This window comes from Plectropomus leopardus, chromosome 15 (assembly GCF_008729295.1).
Source record: "Plectropomus leopardus isolate mb chromosome 15, YSFRI_Pleo_2.0, whole genome shotgun sequence".
NCBI classification, from domain to species: domain Eukaryota; kingdom Metazoa; phylum Chordata; class Actinopteri; order Perciformes; family Serranidae; genus Plectropomus; species Plectropomus leopardus.
The window spans coordinates 7,130,662-7,147,055 of record NC_056477.1 but is presented as its reverse complement, the minus strand read 5'-3'; the positions used below and the strand labels follow the sequence as shown (position 1 = coordinate 7,147,055).

The 16,394-nt window shown below is 41.0% G+C and overlaps 1 protein-coding gene across 18 annotated transcripts in view; it reads right to left on the bottom strand.

Moving 5' to 3' along the window:
* The window catches only part of camk2g2 (calcium/calmodulin-dependent protein kinase (CaM kinase) II gamma 2), a 75,682-nt gene extending 70,091 nt beyond the window's left edge, over positions 1-5,591 (bottom strand). For all 18 annotated transcript variants that reach the window (XM_042502222.1, XM_042502223.1, XM_042502213.1 and 15 more), the window contains exons 1-2: positions 5,405-5,591; positions 4,292-4,386 (exon numbers count right to left, since the gene is read on the bottom strand). In XM_042502222.1, the coding sequence (XP_042358156.1) occupies positions 4,292-4,386; positions 5,405-5,469 (160 nt within the window). In that variant the 5' untranslated portion in view covers positions 5,470-5,591. The remainder of the gene's footprint in view (positions 1-4,291; positions 4,387-5,404) is intronic.
* Positions 5,592-16,394: the final 10,803 nt, after the last annotated feature.

The following is a 16,394-nucleotide window of genomic DNA, read 5'->3' as shown; positions in this document are numbered from 1 at the left end:
TTTTTTTTTAAATGTGCCTTTCAAACCCACTGGTGGGTTGTGGGATTCAGGGGCCATTAGGGCAAGTGCATAGGAGCACTGTGCTTGTTTGAAGGATTCATTGTGGCAAAATGTCTCTTATTCTCTTATTCACTTTATTTTTCATTTTTTGAATTGTAAACAAACTGATGGACGGGCCATTCTGGCTTGTATGGCGGGCGGGAGTTGAGCCACCAATTGAAAAGGCATCCTGCAAATACACATGTTTTGGATTACTTTTGTGTTAAATTGGCTACTAATAGGGAATATTTTTTGTGTGATTTTTTTTAACATTTCCGTCAAATAACAATGTACTGAAAGGGGGAAGAAGAAACAAGAGATGAGATGATCGGACGAGTTTCTAAACAAGGCAACAGTTGAGAAAGGCAACCAAAACCACTTTACTTGGATTTGAATCACATCACAGTGAAGCCTCACCACCACTGTGGGCATTGTGATGGATGTTATAAACGGACAGTTTGATGATTTTGTCTGGGGCTTAGCTTATTGAATGTTATTGAAGCACATACTGTGGACTAAAGGTTACAGTGTACGTGCAAAAATACCAAAAGTACAGTGGGTCAAAGTAAAAAACTGTCTGTCTGTAAACTGCGATGGATGTTTACAACAGACGGTTTGCATGATAATAATAATATAGTTTATTTAGAACCTGTCTGACAAATGTTGCTGCGTTAATAGATTTGGTAAGTTCAACATGACCTCATTGCTTTAACTATGAAAATAAGACTTAAGTTGTTATAAACGGGAATATTTTTTCAATGCAAAGTTACCTGTCCCAGTGACACATTTCTTTCAGTTGTATAGGCATGGTGTGTGTGTGTCTGTAAGTGTGTGGGGGGTTATGGCAGGGAAAACATGATTCTTGTGTTGGTAAAAACAACACAATGGCAGCACCAGCACATTTCAGCTATGATTAAGAGCAATGCGCACTGAAGGAGAGTCTAATGTGTGTGTATTTCATGATGTGAAACTGTAAAGACAGGCCTTGTTCACATATAGTTAAGTGTGAGAACATTTAAATAGGTGAGAGAAAATGTGTGCAACAATGTTTGTGCGTCAAGTGAAAAAAGAGCAATCGTCCTTGTGTGTGTGTGTGTGTGTGTGTGTGTGTGTGTGTGTGATAATTGTGACCACTACCCTGACACACACACACACATACAGAGAACGCAGTTTCTCTGCCAGACAGCCTATGGGATGAAGAGTTTCACCCCTGCTGTTGCCGGGTTACTAGCTCCGGACCACTGCCAACACAGCCATCCACACACACACTAGATCAAATCACATGGTGAGAAGGGTTTTTAAGATCTTTTCTCAAATCAATCTTTTGTTTACAGAGAAAGGAGGGAGAAAACATGAAAATGACATGGGTGGGGGTGTTTAAGAAATACAAAAAGGCAGAGGGGGAGACAGAGCAATTCAGCCTGCATCTCCTGGGAAAAGAGCAGCCCGACTGCTGCAGAACTGGCCCCAATCTGCACTTCATATCATCACACAACCTTGGGTGCAACCTCCTGGCATTTGCACACAGCGTCTGCAACACGCTCACATGCCAAGACAAGAAAACATACAGTGAAGAGTCAATGGGATTCATGTGCAAACACAAACACGTGTGACAACCAAAACAACCAGCAGACAGAAATGCCTGGATTCAGCTACATGGCAGAAGGAACGCAATGACACACGCAGAGCAACAGGCAGACTAAACGACAACAAATCTGCCGCAAATACTGAGGCACAGGTGGTGATATTTCAACATGTGTTACGCTGCTGCATGTGAACACACACACGAGCACACTGTAAGTCACTGCATATGTCCCAAATCTGAAATGACCACATTAATGTAAAGGATAAATCTGGTTATTTCAGCATATTTTCATAGTTTTGGCATTAATTTCTAACAGTTACAGTAACATTGTACTTACAAGAGATATAATAGAGTCCTGTGACGATAACTACTTTTGTTGGACAATATATTGTCCAAAAGATAATTGCGATATTTTATATTATTGTCATTTTCAAACCATTTTATGCCACTAATAAAATAATATAAAAGCAAAATTATGCAAGTAGACCCTTTATAGAGAAATTAACTTTAAATTCTTAAGAATATTCAGACATTAAAATTCAAATGTGAAAAAAAATAAATGTCCTCATTAATTAGAACAAATGTGTGTATTTGTGTGTGGAAGAGCTGAGCAGTGACCCTCCAACAGAGAGCAGACGAGAGGACAGACTCAGCGTGACTAGAAATGACAGCAAAATGTGTCTCAGCATATTTTTTTTCTGTTCATTCAGCTTAGGCGCTGTGCTTATAATGTCAGGGGCGGCTGTGGCTCAGGAGGTCGAGTGGGTCGTCCACTCATCGGAGGAATCTGCAATCCCCGGCTCCTCCAGTCCTCATGTCGAAGTATACTTGGGCAGAATACTGAACCCCAAATTTCTCACAAGGTCTGTGCCATGGGTGTGTGAATGTGGTGTGAAGCACTTTGAGTGGTCTGATATCAGACAGAATTGTCTTGAACTCATTACATTCTGTTTCTATCTTCAGTCTGACATTGGGTCCACTCTAACCGATTTTTCTGGGTTTATTTTAAGCACAAACTGATGCATAGCCGTGCAGACATATCTGTTTTATCAGGGTTTTAAGAGTCGAGAAGAGCAAAGTAAAAACAAACTATGATGTTGGGCCATATTGAAAAGACATGTCATCTATGTATCGATTTAGAGCAGCCTAGAAAGAAGTGTCTATCTTGTCTATAACGGTCACCAATGTGGTTTTTCGTCCAAATAGTTGCACCGACCAACTGACATAGCTTGAGTCCCCCCATGGTACTCAATGGTTGTTTTTACATTGACCAGGAAACCTCTGTTTAATGTTAAAATGCCAGTCGAGTCGGTCAACCCAAACTCGGTGGAGTGGGTGGATTCAAAGGTCTGGACCCCAGCAATGAAAAGGCGCTGAGTAAATAAAAGGTCTTTTACAATTTAAGGAAAAGCCTGCTGTCTATACAACTGTCTATGCTGGTGACATGCTTATGTAAGCCTGCATGCATATCTGTGTAAGGGCAATATCGAACGAATATATGGACATGACGATGACAATTTACGATAACGTAATTAGTAACCACTTATCCAAACTGCAGCTGGAGTTGGAGTTGGAATAGACTGCCTTTTTTAAAAAGATTTTTTGTGGGCTTTTTGCCTTTTTTTTATAGGACGGCTTAAGTGTGTAAGAGGGAGAAAGAGGGGATGACATACTGCAAAGGGCCGAGGACAGAATCGTACCTGCAGCCACTGCGGCGAGGACATAGCCCCTGTACATGGGGTGCCCGCTCTAGCAACTGAGCTACTAGGCGCTCTAAGGCTGCAGTTTATTGGATGCTTTTGTCAGCACCCTCTATTGATATCTTTGCATTTTTGGATAAGTTACATGTGCTGCATTACAATAATTTAAACAAATTAAGTAATACTTTGAATTCAATCCATTTTTTATGAAACAGCCTTATTTGGCAATAATCCCTCATTGTACTGGGATACGTATCCTCAATATATATACACTTCTCATCACATCTGAGTCACCAAACTAAGCATCTGTGACTCCAATGTTTGATCATACAAGAGATGCATTAAGACGCAGTTATGGGAAACTATGAACCCTTCACAAGTATGGTAAGAACAGCAGGTCAACGTTAAACCAGGAAGTCAGTTTCGACTAACCTGGAGGTTTGTTCAAAGCCTCTCTGATCATCTGACTCCTCATGTTTGACTTATTTTTAGCTATGTTCCCGGGTTCCCAGATCCCAGATACTAGCAATTAACTGTGAGTCCAGTGTTATCATAACCAAACGGCCGAAACTATTAAAATAACACAACTTTCCTTTATCTCATCCTACAAGCTGCTGAGGATATTTTGGGCTAAAGGTCGAGCCGGTGCGAGAGACCAACAGTAACCATAACAAACCAAAAATGGTTGCAGGCAGCTGCCAAAACCCACTGAACCTCAACTTAAACCGCAGCAGCCCAGCTCTGCCAAGTGGCCTCCAGCTCTTGAGGAATCTCCGCTGACAGGGATGGGACAGAGCGCCTGGATCGCTGCTCTTCAGGAAATAAACTAACAAACCTGCAGCTGAACTGACATCACCGAGCAGCTACACCAGAGCGGACAGCAGCCTAACATTGTCAGCTTTCAGTTTGCATGAATACACGCAGGCTGTAATGCCGAGCTACAACAACGGATATCGGCCGTGCTTACCTCTGGCTGAGAGCTTTTTTGTGTTGATAATTTTAGCAGCATACTCCTGGCCGGTGGACTTCTTGACGCATCGGCGGACGACTGAGAAGGCACCCCTGGAGCAGAAGAAATCAATGACAGATCAGTTTAAGAAAGCTTAACAAAACCCTCCATAGCGTTTCTGCACACAGGGGGGGAATGCATGAACTTGCCACACACTAAAGGCATGCATGAATCTCATACACCTAAAGAGAGGGGAAAGGAAGTCACATGCATAATTAATACAATCTGATATTCTGTCTTTGAGATGTGAGAAGAGGTCCTGACGACTAGTGCATGACAGGCAGAGGGAGAGGGTTTGTTTCATGGTCAGAGGACTCAGTCACTAGCTCACAGGAAGAAACGTGAGTACAGGAGAATGAAGCCGCTGAGAGGTAGAATTAACATTGAACTGGCTGCATTTTTGCACACACGCCTCCTTTAAACTCTGTGTCGGAAGGTGGAGCAGCTCTATTAGCCACATGCAGAGATTAGATGTTACAAAGTGGCTTTGTAGCCACCATATACACTGCAACCTTAGAGTCCTTTCATGTTTAAATCCTGAGTGCATCGCATGTGTGATGCGCATAGCCAAAATGTGCAACCACCACAGTCTTGTTTGCAGCAAAGCCTTGTCTTCCCCTTTTTTGACATATACAGTAGCCCTGCAGTCTGCTTAGAAATGCACAAAAACACAGCTGAATGATTGAACATAAGCGCGAGGATGCCACCAGGCAACGGGTGCGTGCAAATGAGTTTTCGACGCGTGCTACCTGCAGATAAATTGACAAACAAGTTGGTCCTATACACGGATGTTATACACCTTTTGGGTTACAAAGAGCGCCTCAATGATGCGATACACCTTTAAATACACACTCGGGATTAAATGCAAGCCTTTGTGCCGCTAACATGCCTACAGCTCATTGTTGCTTAGGTGGTTCTTCTCGCCTTCCCTGTTTTTTGACAGCCCCTCTCCTGCCTTGTCAACAGTGAAGTAAACGCGCACAATGGCAGCAGCAGCAGCAGCAGCAGAAAAACGTGCAAACACACACAGACACACTGAATGCAACAAGAGCAGCGGCGGCGGTCGCTTACTTTCCGAGTTCCTCATACAGCTGATATTCGTCTGTGAATCTGGTCGAGGTTACAACTGTAGCCATGTTGACTCAAGTGCAGGGGAGAGGGGGGGAATCGCCTCGCGCTTCAGTGGCCGCCTCGCGCAGGTTTCGGGAGGAGAACTCGTGAAGGCAGAGAGAGGGAAGAGAGGCTCGAGCTCACAGAGAGGAGCAGGGAGTGGGAGGAGAGAGAGGAGAGAGGGGGAGGGTGGGAGGAAGGGGGGCAGAGAGGAGCTGTAGTAACAAAGATCTTCTATTGCGAGGATGAGTTTTTTTTTTAAAAGTGAAATTAAAACTGGTTTTCAAAAGCAGGCGTTAAGAATCTAATGCCTGATCGGATGTCATATTTTGTGGTTATGCCATTTTCTATTTGATCCTTTATTTTCACTTTTTTTTTTTTTAGTTAAGTCAAACTTTCTTTGAAGAGCACATTTAAAACAACCGCAGCTGACCAAAGTGCTTCACAGTCATAAAATACAAAACACAGAAATACAGAAGCATAAGACAAAAGGAACCTAGGAGAGAATAGACATAATAGAGCAACCCTTACCACAAAAAAGGATGAGGCATAACAAAAGATTAAATCAGTTTAAGTTGTCATGCTCAGATCAGTTGCATGCCAATGAAAGGAGCTGGCTGTTCAGTAGTGAAGAAAAACATTTCTGTTGTTTGAGCAGTTTTTATTTGTATGGGTAAGCTGTTTCATAGTTTAGGGGCAGCCACCTAGTTCTGGGAACATCCAGGAGCCCCTGATCAGTCGACCTCAGTGCATAAACTGGAGTATGAAGATAAAGTAACTCTTCTGGATAAGGCAGTGCTAGACCATTTAAAATCTTAAAGACCATCAGGCCAATACTGGAGTTATGTGATCCCATTTTCTTTTTCCAGTTAGAAGCCAAACAGCTGCATTTTGAACTAAATGCAGACAACACAATGCCATCTGATCTATTCTTACATATAAAGAATTCCAGTAATCTAGCCGATGATGAACAAAAGCAAGAATAGCCACCTCAACATCTTTACTTTGAATTTTGATGTTGTTAAAATAATGTATTGTTTACATTATACAGAGTGCATCTTTTGCTTTTTATCTAAGTAAAAGCCGTCCAGTGTGTAAGATTTAGGGTAATGTATTGGCAGAAATGTATAATATTCATAACTTTATGTTCATTGGTATATAGCGTAATCACCTGAAAGTTAGAGTTGTTGTGTTTTAATTAGGTAAAATGAGACATTTATGACTACATATGCAATATGGATCCTACATGTTGTTTCTACAGTAGCCCAGAATTTCGGGTGTTGTAGCATCGGACCCTGTAGTTATCCTTCATGTTTGGCACACGGGTTAAGTTTCATCTGGTTGCAGTCTGCAACCTCAACACTAGATGCCACTAAATTCCACACGCCAGACCTTTAAAGTCATATACAACAAACAAAGGTGTTCACTGAAGTCAAGAGTTATGACAGAAATCCAATGCACTCTAAATCCTGATTAAGTGGCAAACTCTTCGGCTGAAAAATGAAGCCATAATTGAAAAAAAAAAAACCCAACAAAAAAAACGTAGTTCCTCTAATGGCCACCTAAGGCTGGCTCCAAAAGTTAGTCAGTCCCCATAGACACCAATGTTAAAATGCCAAACTTTACAAGGGAAATGAACATGTTAATAGCCTGGTACAAAAAACAAATGAGTTTGGTCTTTATAGCAACATTCAGGACAACTGTACAGAGGTAAATTTTTATATAACTTATCCATTTACACTTTATTTAGGCTCAAAATTATGCATAGTTAAGCATGGGGTCGCTTTGTGTGACAGGCTGTCTGCCAATAGTGTCTTCGGGATGTCAGTCAGATCCACCCCTTGCTCCTCCAAGACACCACCCTCTCATTCAGATATGGTCATTTCTGGTTCCAAAAATACAAGATTGCAACAACAGAATTTGTAAATTCAACTTCACATCTATTATTTTATACTGTCTAAGATCTGGACCAAAGTAGTGGACTTGACAGACCAACATTTGCATTTAAAAGGCTCTTAGCCATGCGGACTGAAGGGCTAATTAAGTCAAATATGTGGAAATACAAGTGTGGTTTTAATATTGTCCGCTTTTTAAAAATTAATTAAAAACGGCTTTATGAAACATTTGCACTTGTGAAAATTTTATGAGGTGGAATTTGATGGTATTTTTTTCCGATTTTTATGCTCATTCTTAAGTATCGCTTAACATTGCCCTTCCCTTAAGCTTAAATCAGTCTATAAAGATCTTGTTCATTAAGTGCATGAGTTCTTTTTGTATTTTTTAATAGTAATCATGGCATTGTTTTCAATGATCATCTATTTATTGATTGATTGATTGATTGATTGATTTCTATGCAAATGCACAATGACCCCTTTGGTGGTGATTCACCGTGTATTTGGCATCACAATCATATCTTCAGTTGGCTACACAGAGGTGACACTGTTCTATGTTCCTCTGTTGTGTTTTGTTTTGTTGTTTTCTCAAACCAGAAAAAACGGCAGAGTGAGACCTCTTTCCGCTGCATCTGCTCTGGCAGTAGTGGTGGAGGTGGGATGAAAGCCACGCGAGATCTTTTCTCTTGTACCAGGAGCTACAGATCCAGGTTCAGTTTTACCATCTCTCCCTCACATCTTCTATTCACACGCACAAAGATAGAGCTGACACCAGAGCAGCTGAAAAGAGCAGCATCCTTCGAAGACCGTGTAGTGAGATGTGATGCCGCAATATTTTAATGTTGGCACAGAGCAATGAGCTGCATGCCCACTGTATTATGCTTTTCATTTCCTAAACTGGGCCTCCCAAAAAAGGAGGATCAGTCACCGCTCAGAATGTGGCACCAGGAGACAGTAATGACTCACTGTTTGGATTTTGTTTCACACCTTCTACTGTTTGTTTCCAAACCTTTTTATAAATCATATTCAACCACAAGCAGTTCTATGTATTTCTTTTAACATTTATATTTAAAATTTACACGCAAGATCGACATAGAATATATGCTCTGAATGTTTTTTTGCTAATGAAATGTCTTGAAAAACAAAGATTTAAAGATATACTTTTAAAAAGATTCTCATGTGTCCTCTAGTTTCCATATTTGAGGAGCACTTGCATGTCTGACGTTGATTTTAGGGCACAGCTATAGTTTAAAAATGTTGCAATACCACAATAATGATCTAACAATGTGTTAGGATGTGTGTGTTAGTATAACCCTCAGGGCTGTTTCACTGTGACAGTGATCACCCTCACAGCTAAATGCACATCTACCTCTGTATCTTTTACAACTGTGTGCACCTAAACGCCTTCAGTCACAGTGCTGACGACTTCATGAATACCACTGATTATGATTATCACTGTGTATTCACTTTTTTTTTTTTTTAATCTTTTAACAATCGCAACTGTCTTCTTAATTTAATCATGACCATTGCATCATCCCCACTGTGGCAGTTTCACAGAGGAATTTCAAATAAATACCTAATTTAAATACAAATGAGGTACAAAAATCAGTGTTCAAAGATCATTGATAGCAGATATCTGATTACCTCTAGTTCATCACTTACACCAGCCGAGAGAGATCTGTTCAGGGAGTCGAGGCTTCGATCCGACTCGTGCAGTTTTAGGGATTGTAACTGTAAGCTGGAGCGTCATTGTATAAGAGACAGGGAATTATATGTGTTATGTAACGGCCTGCTGCACTGTAAAGGTTTATCTGAGCTTTCATGAATATCTCATGAAGGGTATTAATATATCCTCTTGGCACCGTGTTTAAGTATGTACTGTATGTGTGTTTGTGGGTGATTACCGCTGCACACGCTGCAGTGAGGTACAGGGATGAGCTTACTTAGCAAATATGTTTTGTCTCTCATCTGCATCATCTGCATTTGATTTTCGATATGTGTTTCTTTAACTCCTATATGATGAAAAACTACTTTCATTTTACAATTGTGGCTGTTTAAATTTCCATGTCTTCTGAGCAATTTAAAGCTACTCTAATGGATATTTTACATTAACAATGGGTCAAATGACTACCTTTAAAATGAAAGGTGCCTCTTGTGACAAACATGCAGATAATAATCCCCCAACACTCAGCTCGACAGAGTGCTTCAACATCTTTTATCTCACTCTTTGGTTTCACAGCCCACTCACTATTGTGGTTCACTCTCATCAACATTGTTTCCGTTAAAAGAAGAAGCTTGAAAACCCACTGTGTACAACACTAAACAGCAGACTTAGTTAGCAACTAGCTGTAGGTGAACATGGCGGAGCATTTAGCAAAAGAGTCAGATATTTTCAGGAGCTGGTGGAGACCAAAAAGCAGTTAAAAGGGACTGAATATTGGAGAGTTCAACAGGTCACCACAAACATATATCCAAATGAATATTAATGTTAAGTTGTGAGGTTGTTGGATGAGACTGAACTGAGAGTGAACATCAAAGGGCAATTATACTTAAAAATGTCTGAGACACACGATTAACACTTGGATAAATGATAAATTGAATCAACCTGGACATGATGTTGGGAACTGTCCTTTACCTGATAATATATTAGGCAAGGCAATCCGAAGGTCCTGCAGGGAACGCCATGCTTGGATCTTCTTTCCATGTGTCATGAAGTGGAGAAGTTTGTATCATCACACTGAGCCTGTAATTTTAAAGAGAATTTCTTTAACAAAGATTAACTGTGAAGTATCTCCCAAAAACAGGCTATGTAAGTCTGCTAGTCCGTGTCACCCTTTCTCAATACATTTCCCTTAAAACGTTTCTTCTCTGCCTGTGTGTCCAAATTTTCCTGTTGCCACCATTACTGAAAGATGACATGGACAATAGTACCGAAAGGTCATTATACATTTCTTTAACAATCAGACAAACGCTGGGAGGCTTTTGTATCTCTTCACTAAGTAAAACATCACAATGCCCTTAGTATGTTCAATATGTATTTATGCAAACGTGAATCTTCTTTCTCTTCCTTTTCTTTCTGCCTTGCCCCTGAACTGTGAGTGTATATCTGGAACAGTGTTTCAAGAGCAATGCTGGCGATTAATGAGTGTTTGCAGTGAGCACAGGAGCAGTGCGACCAGTTTCTGCCATAATTACAGGGAGCCGCTCTGATATGAAAGCCTAATTAGTGAGGGTGCAGAGGTACAGTCGTATTAATTGCTGAATTGCTGTGTTTCTTGGTGATGTGCCTGTCAGACGGGTCTTGGACAGGCTGTGCAGTGGCAGGTTGAAGGGTGGGCGGTAACAGTGGTATAGAGCAGCCATACCAACCTTTCAGCCTTGCAAGCCCTTAAAAAATGAAGCAGTGTGTACTTGAAAACCCTTCGCACAAGCTGCATCTGAGCAATTTGACCAAAAGTGTTTTCCCCTCTAACCTGATTGTTTCATTTCTAGGCTAATTGTTAGAAGTCTGAAAATGGAAAAATGCTTCTGTGTTACATTAGAAAAAAGTAAAACTTAGACAGTGTGAATATAATTTTGTGTGACCAAAGACATTTTTCTCTTGCCCTATTTTTATCAATGTGCATCCTCTTAGACTTATCTTGTAACCCCTGCAACCACTGGTATAATATACCTCAGTAGAAAGAAGCAGTTCAGACAGAGGTACGTGTAAAGTGAGGAGGTAAGCAGAAGGAAATAGGAAAAAGTCTAATAAAACACAGATACAAAACTTCTGCCTCATCCTCCCCTTTAACCCACATACACAGGCTCAAAAACCTTCATTTCAATGAGGTAATTGCCTCTCATTCGAAATAATCCACTGTCCTGTCTTCCTGTTTTGGTAGCTGCTGCCTCATCACATGACACTGCATTATTTAACATTAGAAAAATAAACCCTCCAGTAGTGGGTTCATAGAGAGCCTATAGCCTCCAAAACAAGCCAATCCGCAGAACAAATGCTGGCATGTTTTAACTCAAAATATCCAGTGTGGTGGCACAATCAATGCTAAAAATACATCCAATGTCTTGCAATTAAACATTAAAAATGTAAAGGCACTATTGCTGCTGAAAATGTTAGTGGCATGATTTCCGCTGGAAATTCTGCTGATGAAAAAAAAAAAAAAGAAAAAAGAAAAAAAAGAAGGTTTTGGTGGTCCAATCTCCCATGGAAATGCAGTCAATGTCTTTGAAAAACACCTGGCGTTGATAGCACAATCAAAGCTAGAAACTCCACAGATGCCTTTCTAATAAACAGTATTGGTGCCATATTCACCACTGGAAATGCAGTAGATGTTTGCTAAAAAATTTTTTAAAAAAAAACAAAAAAAGCGTGATGGCCCTTGCCTCTAGAACTGCTGGCAATGTACTGCTAAAAAACCCCACTTGATTTAAGTGGCACAGTCACCACTGGAAATGTGGCTGATGTCTTGCTTAAAACAAAGACAGCCCATAAACTATGTTACTTTAGAACATCAATATGATACATATGAAACGTACAAATGTAACGTATCCATGACTTGCAGAAACATACATTGCTAACATTTTCCTCTGGCAACAGGGCTGTCCAAAGACCACTGACATATTAGCATTGCTTAAAAGTTAAATGAATAACAGTTTAATGATGACAGTGTTGGACAGTAACTAAGTTCATTTACTCTAGAGTAATGTGTACTTTTTTCACATACATAAATATGATCAACTTATTAAATGAGATGATGAATTAAAGACATAGCCACACAGGTGCTTTCACTTAAGTGTCCAGTTAGACCTGCTCAGTTTGGAGTTGTGCAAACATGTACTGGGATTTACTTTACTGGGATAAGGTTATCGTGCACTAAAACTAACAAGCTGCACATGATAGTAACTTATCTTGCGTGCATGAGATTAAAAAAACAGATCGTGTTTCCTTCTCTTGTGCTCTTAAAGCTCGACTTCCTTGCAGTGATGATACTGTAACAGCAGTGTTGTGGAGCCACAGAGGCCGAAGGAAGAGGAGTGACTCATTCTGCAAGAATGTTTTCAACTTGGCTCACGGCTGCACTACGTATCTTTTGAGAGCCTCTCCTCCCTCATGCTGACCAGTAACATCACACGACTTGTATGGTTTTGAGATGTGTGTGTATGTCTGGGAGTGACCACTAAGCTTAACACCCAGAAGTCGAACCCTACTATCTGCTGCTAAGCTGGACTGAGACAGCTCTTTGGATGTCACTCAGTAAATGTCTTTTCAAGTTTTAACCTTTAAGAGTTTCCTTGGGAACAGTCTGTCATGTACAGTACATTAGAGTGGATCTATTACCTTTCTTTGACAATAACCACACTATCAAATTGTCCCAAACAAGCATTTAATAGAACATCAGGTCTATTTCAGCGCTTAATGAGCTGCAATTTACAGCGCAAGAGACCCTCGTGAATGCCTCCCAATCGAGTCATTGATACCACTCTGTCTCCCTGAGTAAGTGCAGAGAAAGTCCATCTTAAGGAAAAAAAAGTTATATTTAAAACAGTTTCATGAGCCCATTGTGTTTAATTTCACGACTTTGCCAAAGAATCTTCAGATCTGAAGTTAGCTTTACCTTCAACCGATTATCCAACACTGGATACGACAGCTCCCTCCCACGTACTGGATAGCACTGTGTTCATGTGCGTGTGTGTGTGTGTGTGTGTGTGTGTGTGTGTGTGTGTGTGTGTGTGTGTGTGTGTGTGACACCTCCTCCGTGATTTATATCATCTGACGGTGCCTTATTTCTGCGGGCCATCACAGTATACTGGGAATCAGATGTGTGGGCATCTAACAATTGTCTTCACCAGTTTCTCACATGTACGGGACTCTGAGGGTCTCTGAGCAACATTTCTACAGTTAACCTGAAGCAGTCTCATCAGATCTAATCACCAGAGTCTAGTTTTGATGGTGTGAGGTTGTGTGTTTGTTGCATGCATGCATGAAGGAGGTGAACAGAGCGCCTTCAGCTTCAATGCTCCTTGGAGGGAAGTCATGGAAGTCATGAACTCTGTGCAGATGGATTTGAAAATAGAAAGCTTCCAGTTGTTTCATTTCCACTGTTTTTCATAAAGACGGAGGTCACAGAAATTGTTTGAGTTTATCCTGATATTTGTGAAACAACTCTTGATGGGTAGCAATACCGCTTGATAGAGAAGACTGGAAGCCCCACACATCTTTTCTGTTTCAGTAGTGCTCTCTTCATTAACAAGACTAAGAGTCCTCAGCCACGCTCTCTGCTCTGTGAGTCACCGGTCAGAGCAGCTTGTCGGATGCTCAAATAGCAAATGACTTTCTGATGTTGGATTTAAGGGGTGCCTGGTCCAACATTTTTTGCAACTTTTCCCAAATGGACAATCTGACACTTACGCCCACTTCCAACAGTGACTGGACAGCTCTGTCCAAGAGAGAAAGGAGTCAGGGTTTTAACTTCTGTCTCTTTTATCATTTGACACACAACTGTTTCTGTCACAAACAACCAAGTGCAACACTATGAATACCTTCAGCAGACTTTATGAAAATGTGCAACATTATCTGCATCCTCAAACTAATTGCCTCAAGTCACCTGTGTTTTACCCCATAGCGTATACTTGAACACGCCGCAAAGACTACAGCCGGTGGACACATGCACCTGCCAAATGTCCACACCAGCAGTCTGCGGTAATCTATATTTGTCATTCAGAAAGCAAAAACCAGATGACCTGCAGGATGGACTCATGATGCTAGTTATGCTTGGGTCCATTGAAGGGGGGAAATGGAGATATTCCAACTTCCAAGTACAATGGAACGCCATTTAAAGTTAGACTTTTCATGTCCAACTCCATGTATCCCAACCATATTAATATATTACCAAAATATAAGGAGACAGCACAATTGTCCGTAGACTTGCAACAGAAACACCAGTTCATCACTGTCTGTCATGTTTTTTCTTTAAGCTTTCTTTCTTTACGTAACCATTGTCTGTGTGCAGCCTAACCCTGATATATCTTATTGTGCAATTGTTGTCTGAAATATATTATTATTACATTAATAATGCATACATGCAGTGGGCCACATGCTCCCCATTTCAGAACAAGGGTGTCATAGTTTTGAGTTTTTTGTCATACATGTCCTCTTGCTGTACATTCACATTAGCACAAAACTAACAACAGACAGTAGGTAGGAACTGAGAGACCGAGAGTAATGCAGTTTGATCCTTTAATGGGATATGTTGACAATAATAAAAACCCCATCCTTTAAACTTGAAGATTTTCCAAATTTCACTTTATCCTTGCTCGTCTCTTTGTGTGTTATGTATGCAGTGAGGCTTTTTCACTAAACAAGATATTTTAATCAGATCTACAAGCACTTCAGACATGACAGCCTCCTGCAGCCCCTGGGGAACTCTCTCTTCCCTCCTCCACTCTTTTTATTTAACAGAGCTCTGAGCAAAAACATGGCTAATGCTTCTAACTCGATCTTCCAAATGAGCACAAACAAGTGAGTAGGATGAGGAGCAAAATGAGAAAGAAAGACAAGGGGGGGTGGGGGTGTTTTGCAGAGGGAATGAGCAAAGAGCTGAGGGATAACTGGAGGGAGGGAGGGTGACAGGGAGGGAGGAGGAGGCAAGTTGGGAAGAAATAGCGAAGAAGGACAGTTGAATATTCATTATCAGGCCGCTGGGGAGAAATCTACAGCCCTGTTGCTACTGTGTGGGATCGCTGCTCTCACACACACACACACACACACACACACACACACACACACACACACACACACACACACACATACACACACACACACACACACACACACAAACACACACAGATTAAGACACACAGCTAAAGGCTGGGGTCATGGAATGAGCCGCTGCACTCAGTACCTATCAATGTTGAAGCTGTTTACTATGGTACAGGCTGTATGAGACCGAGCAGCACCACCTCTGATTCATTCCTGTTAAGCTACATCAGCAGCACAGCGGCAGCTTCACCAGCAGGCAGATACATCACACCTAATCAGACAGCATGAGCCTAAACTACAGCTTCCCCAAACCAGGATCCCTAGGTATTACATCCACATTGGATGATTCTGCACCTCAAGATTTAGGCCCAGTGCCAGCGCTCAGTGCCAACACGGGAAGAAGTGTACCTTTCATGTAGTGAGGAGGTGAGGGTGGTGGATGGGCGTGTAGCTCATCTGACTTTTGAGTTTGCATCCTGTCACAGAGCTGCAACTAATATTTTGTTTTTTTTCTATCCATTACCATGTTTCCCTAACCTTAAAGCAGTATTCCACTGATTTGGCATGGCATTTCAAAATGTCTGGAAGCACACATCATCACTCTGCTGTGTAGGGGGAAAATGCTCTGGCTTGTTTGTATTTCTTTAAACCAATCACAGTGGTCTTGGGTGATGCTAAGCCAGGGATGCAGTGGTGGCGCTTTTGCAAAATAGTGCCAGGGAGAACTTATTTTGGTGAAATATTTGCTTATATAGTTTTATACTGAGATATAACAGCTTTTACTGCGTAGTAGGACAAAAAGTTGTTGTTTTTATTTTTTATTTATTTTTGTACCCAACAGGTTTAGTCCAGTCTTAAGATGTCAGCATTAGTTGTTTTTTTTTTTTTTTGCATTAATGCTTTTATTCATAAAATTTGAATCAGTTTTCCAGCATTTCATAATACAACAGATGAGTTATGTAACATTTAAAAGTCAAGAAAAGCATGATAGTATCAGCTAGTGAGCTTTTGTTGGTTAGTTATTTCTGCTGGGACTGGACATTGTGTGTCAGTCAGAGGTCTTTTCAAAGGCAGAGGAGTGTGCTACACTATGAGCAGAAGTGAATCTGTATAACCTCCCAACAAGGTGACATTTGACAAAAACAACCCCCGTGGGTGTCTTTGTGTCATCCTCAAAGGGTCCTCTCGGATGAGTAGGAGATGAGACATCGAGACGTCACCCTCCGTTCCTCTTCCCATCTCTTCAGGCCTCACTTCCACATGCACGCACTCTATCTGTATTATTCAAACTACTCATGAA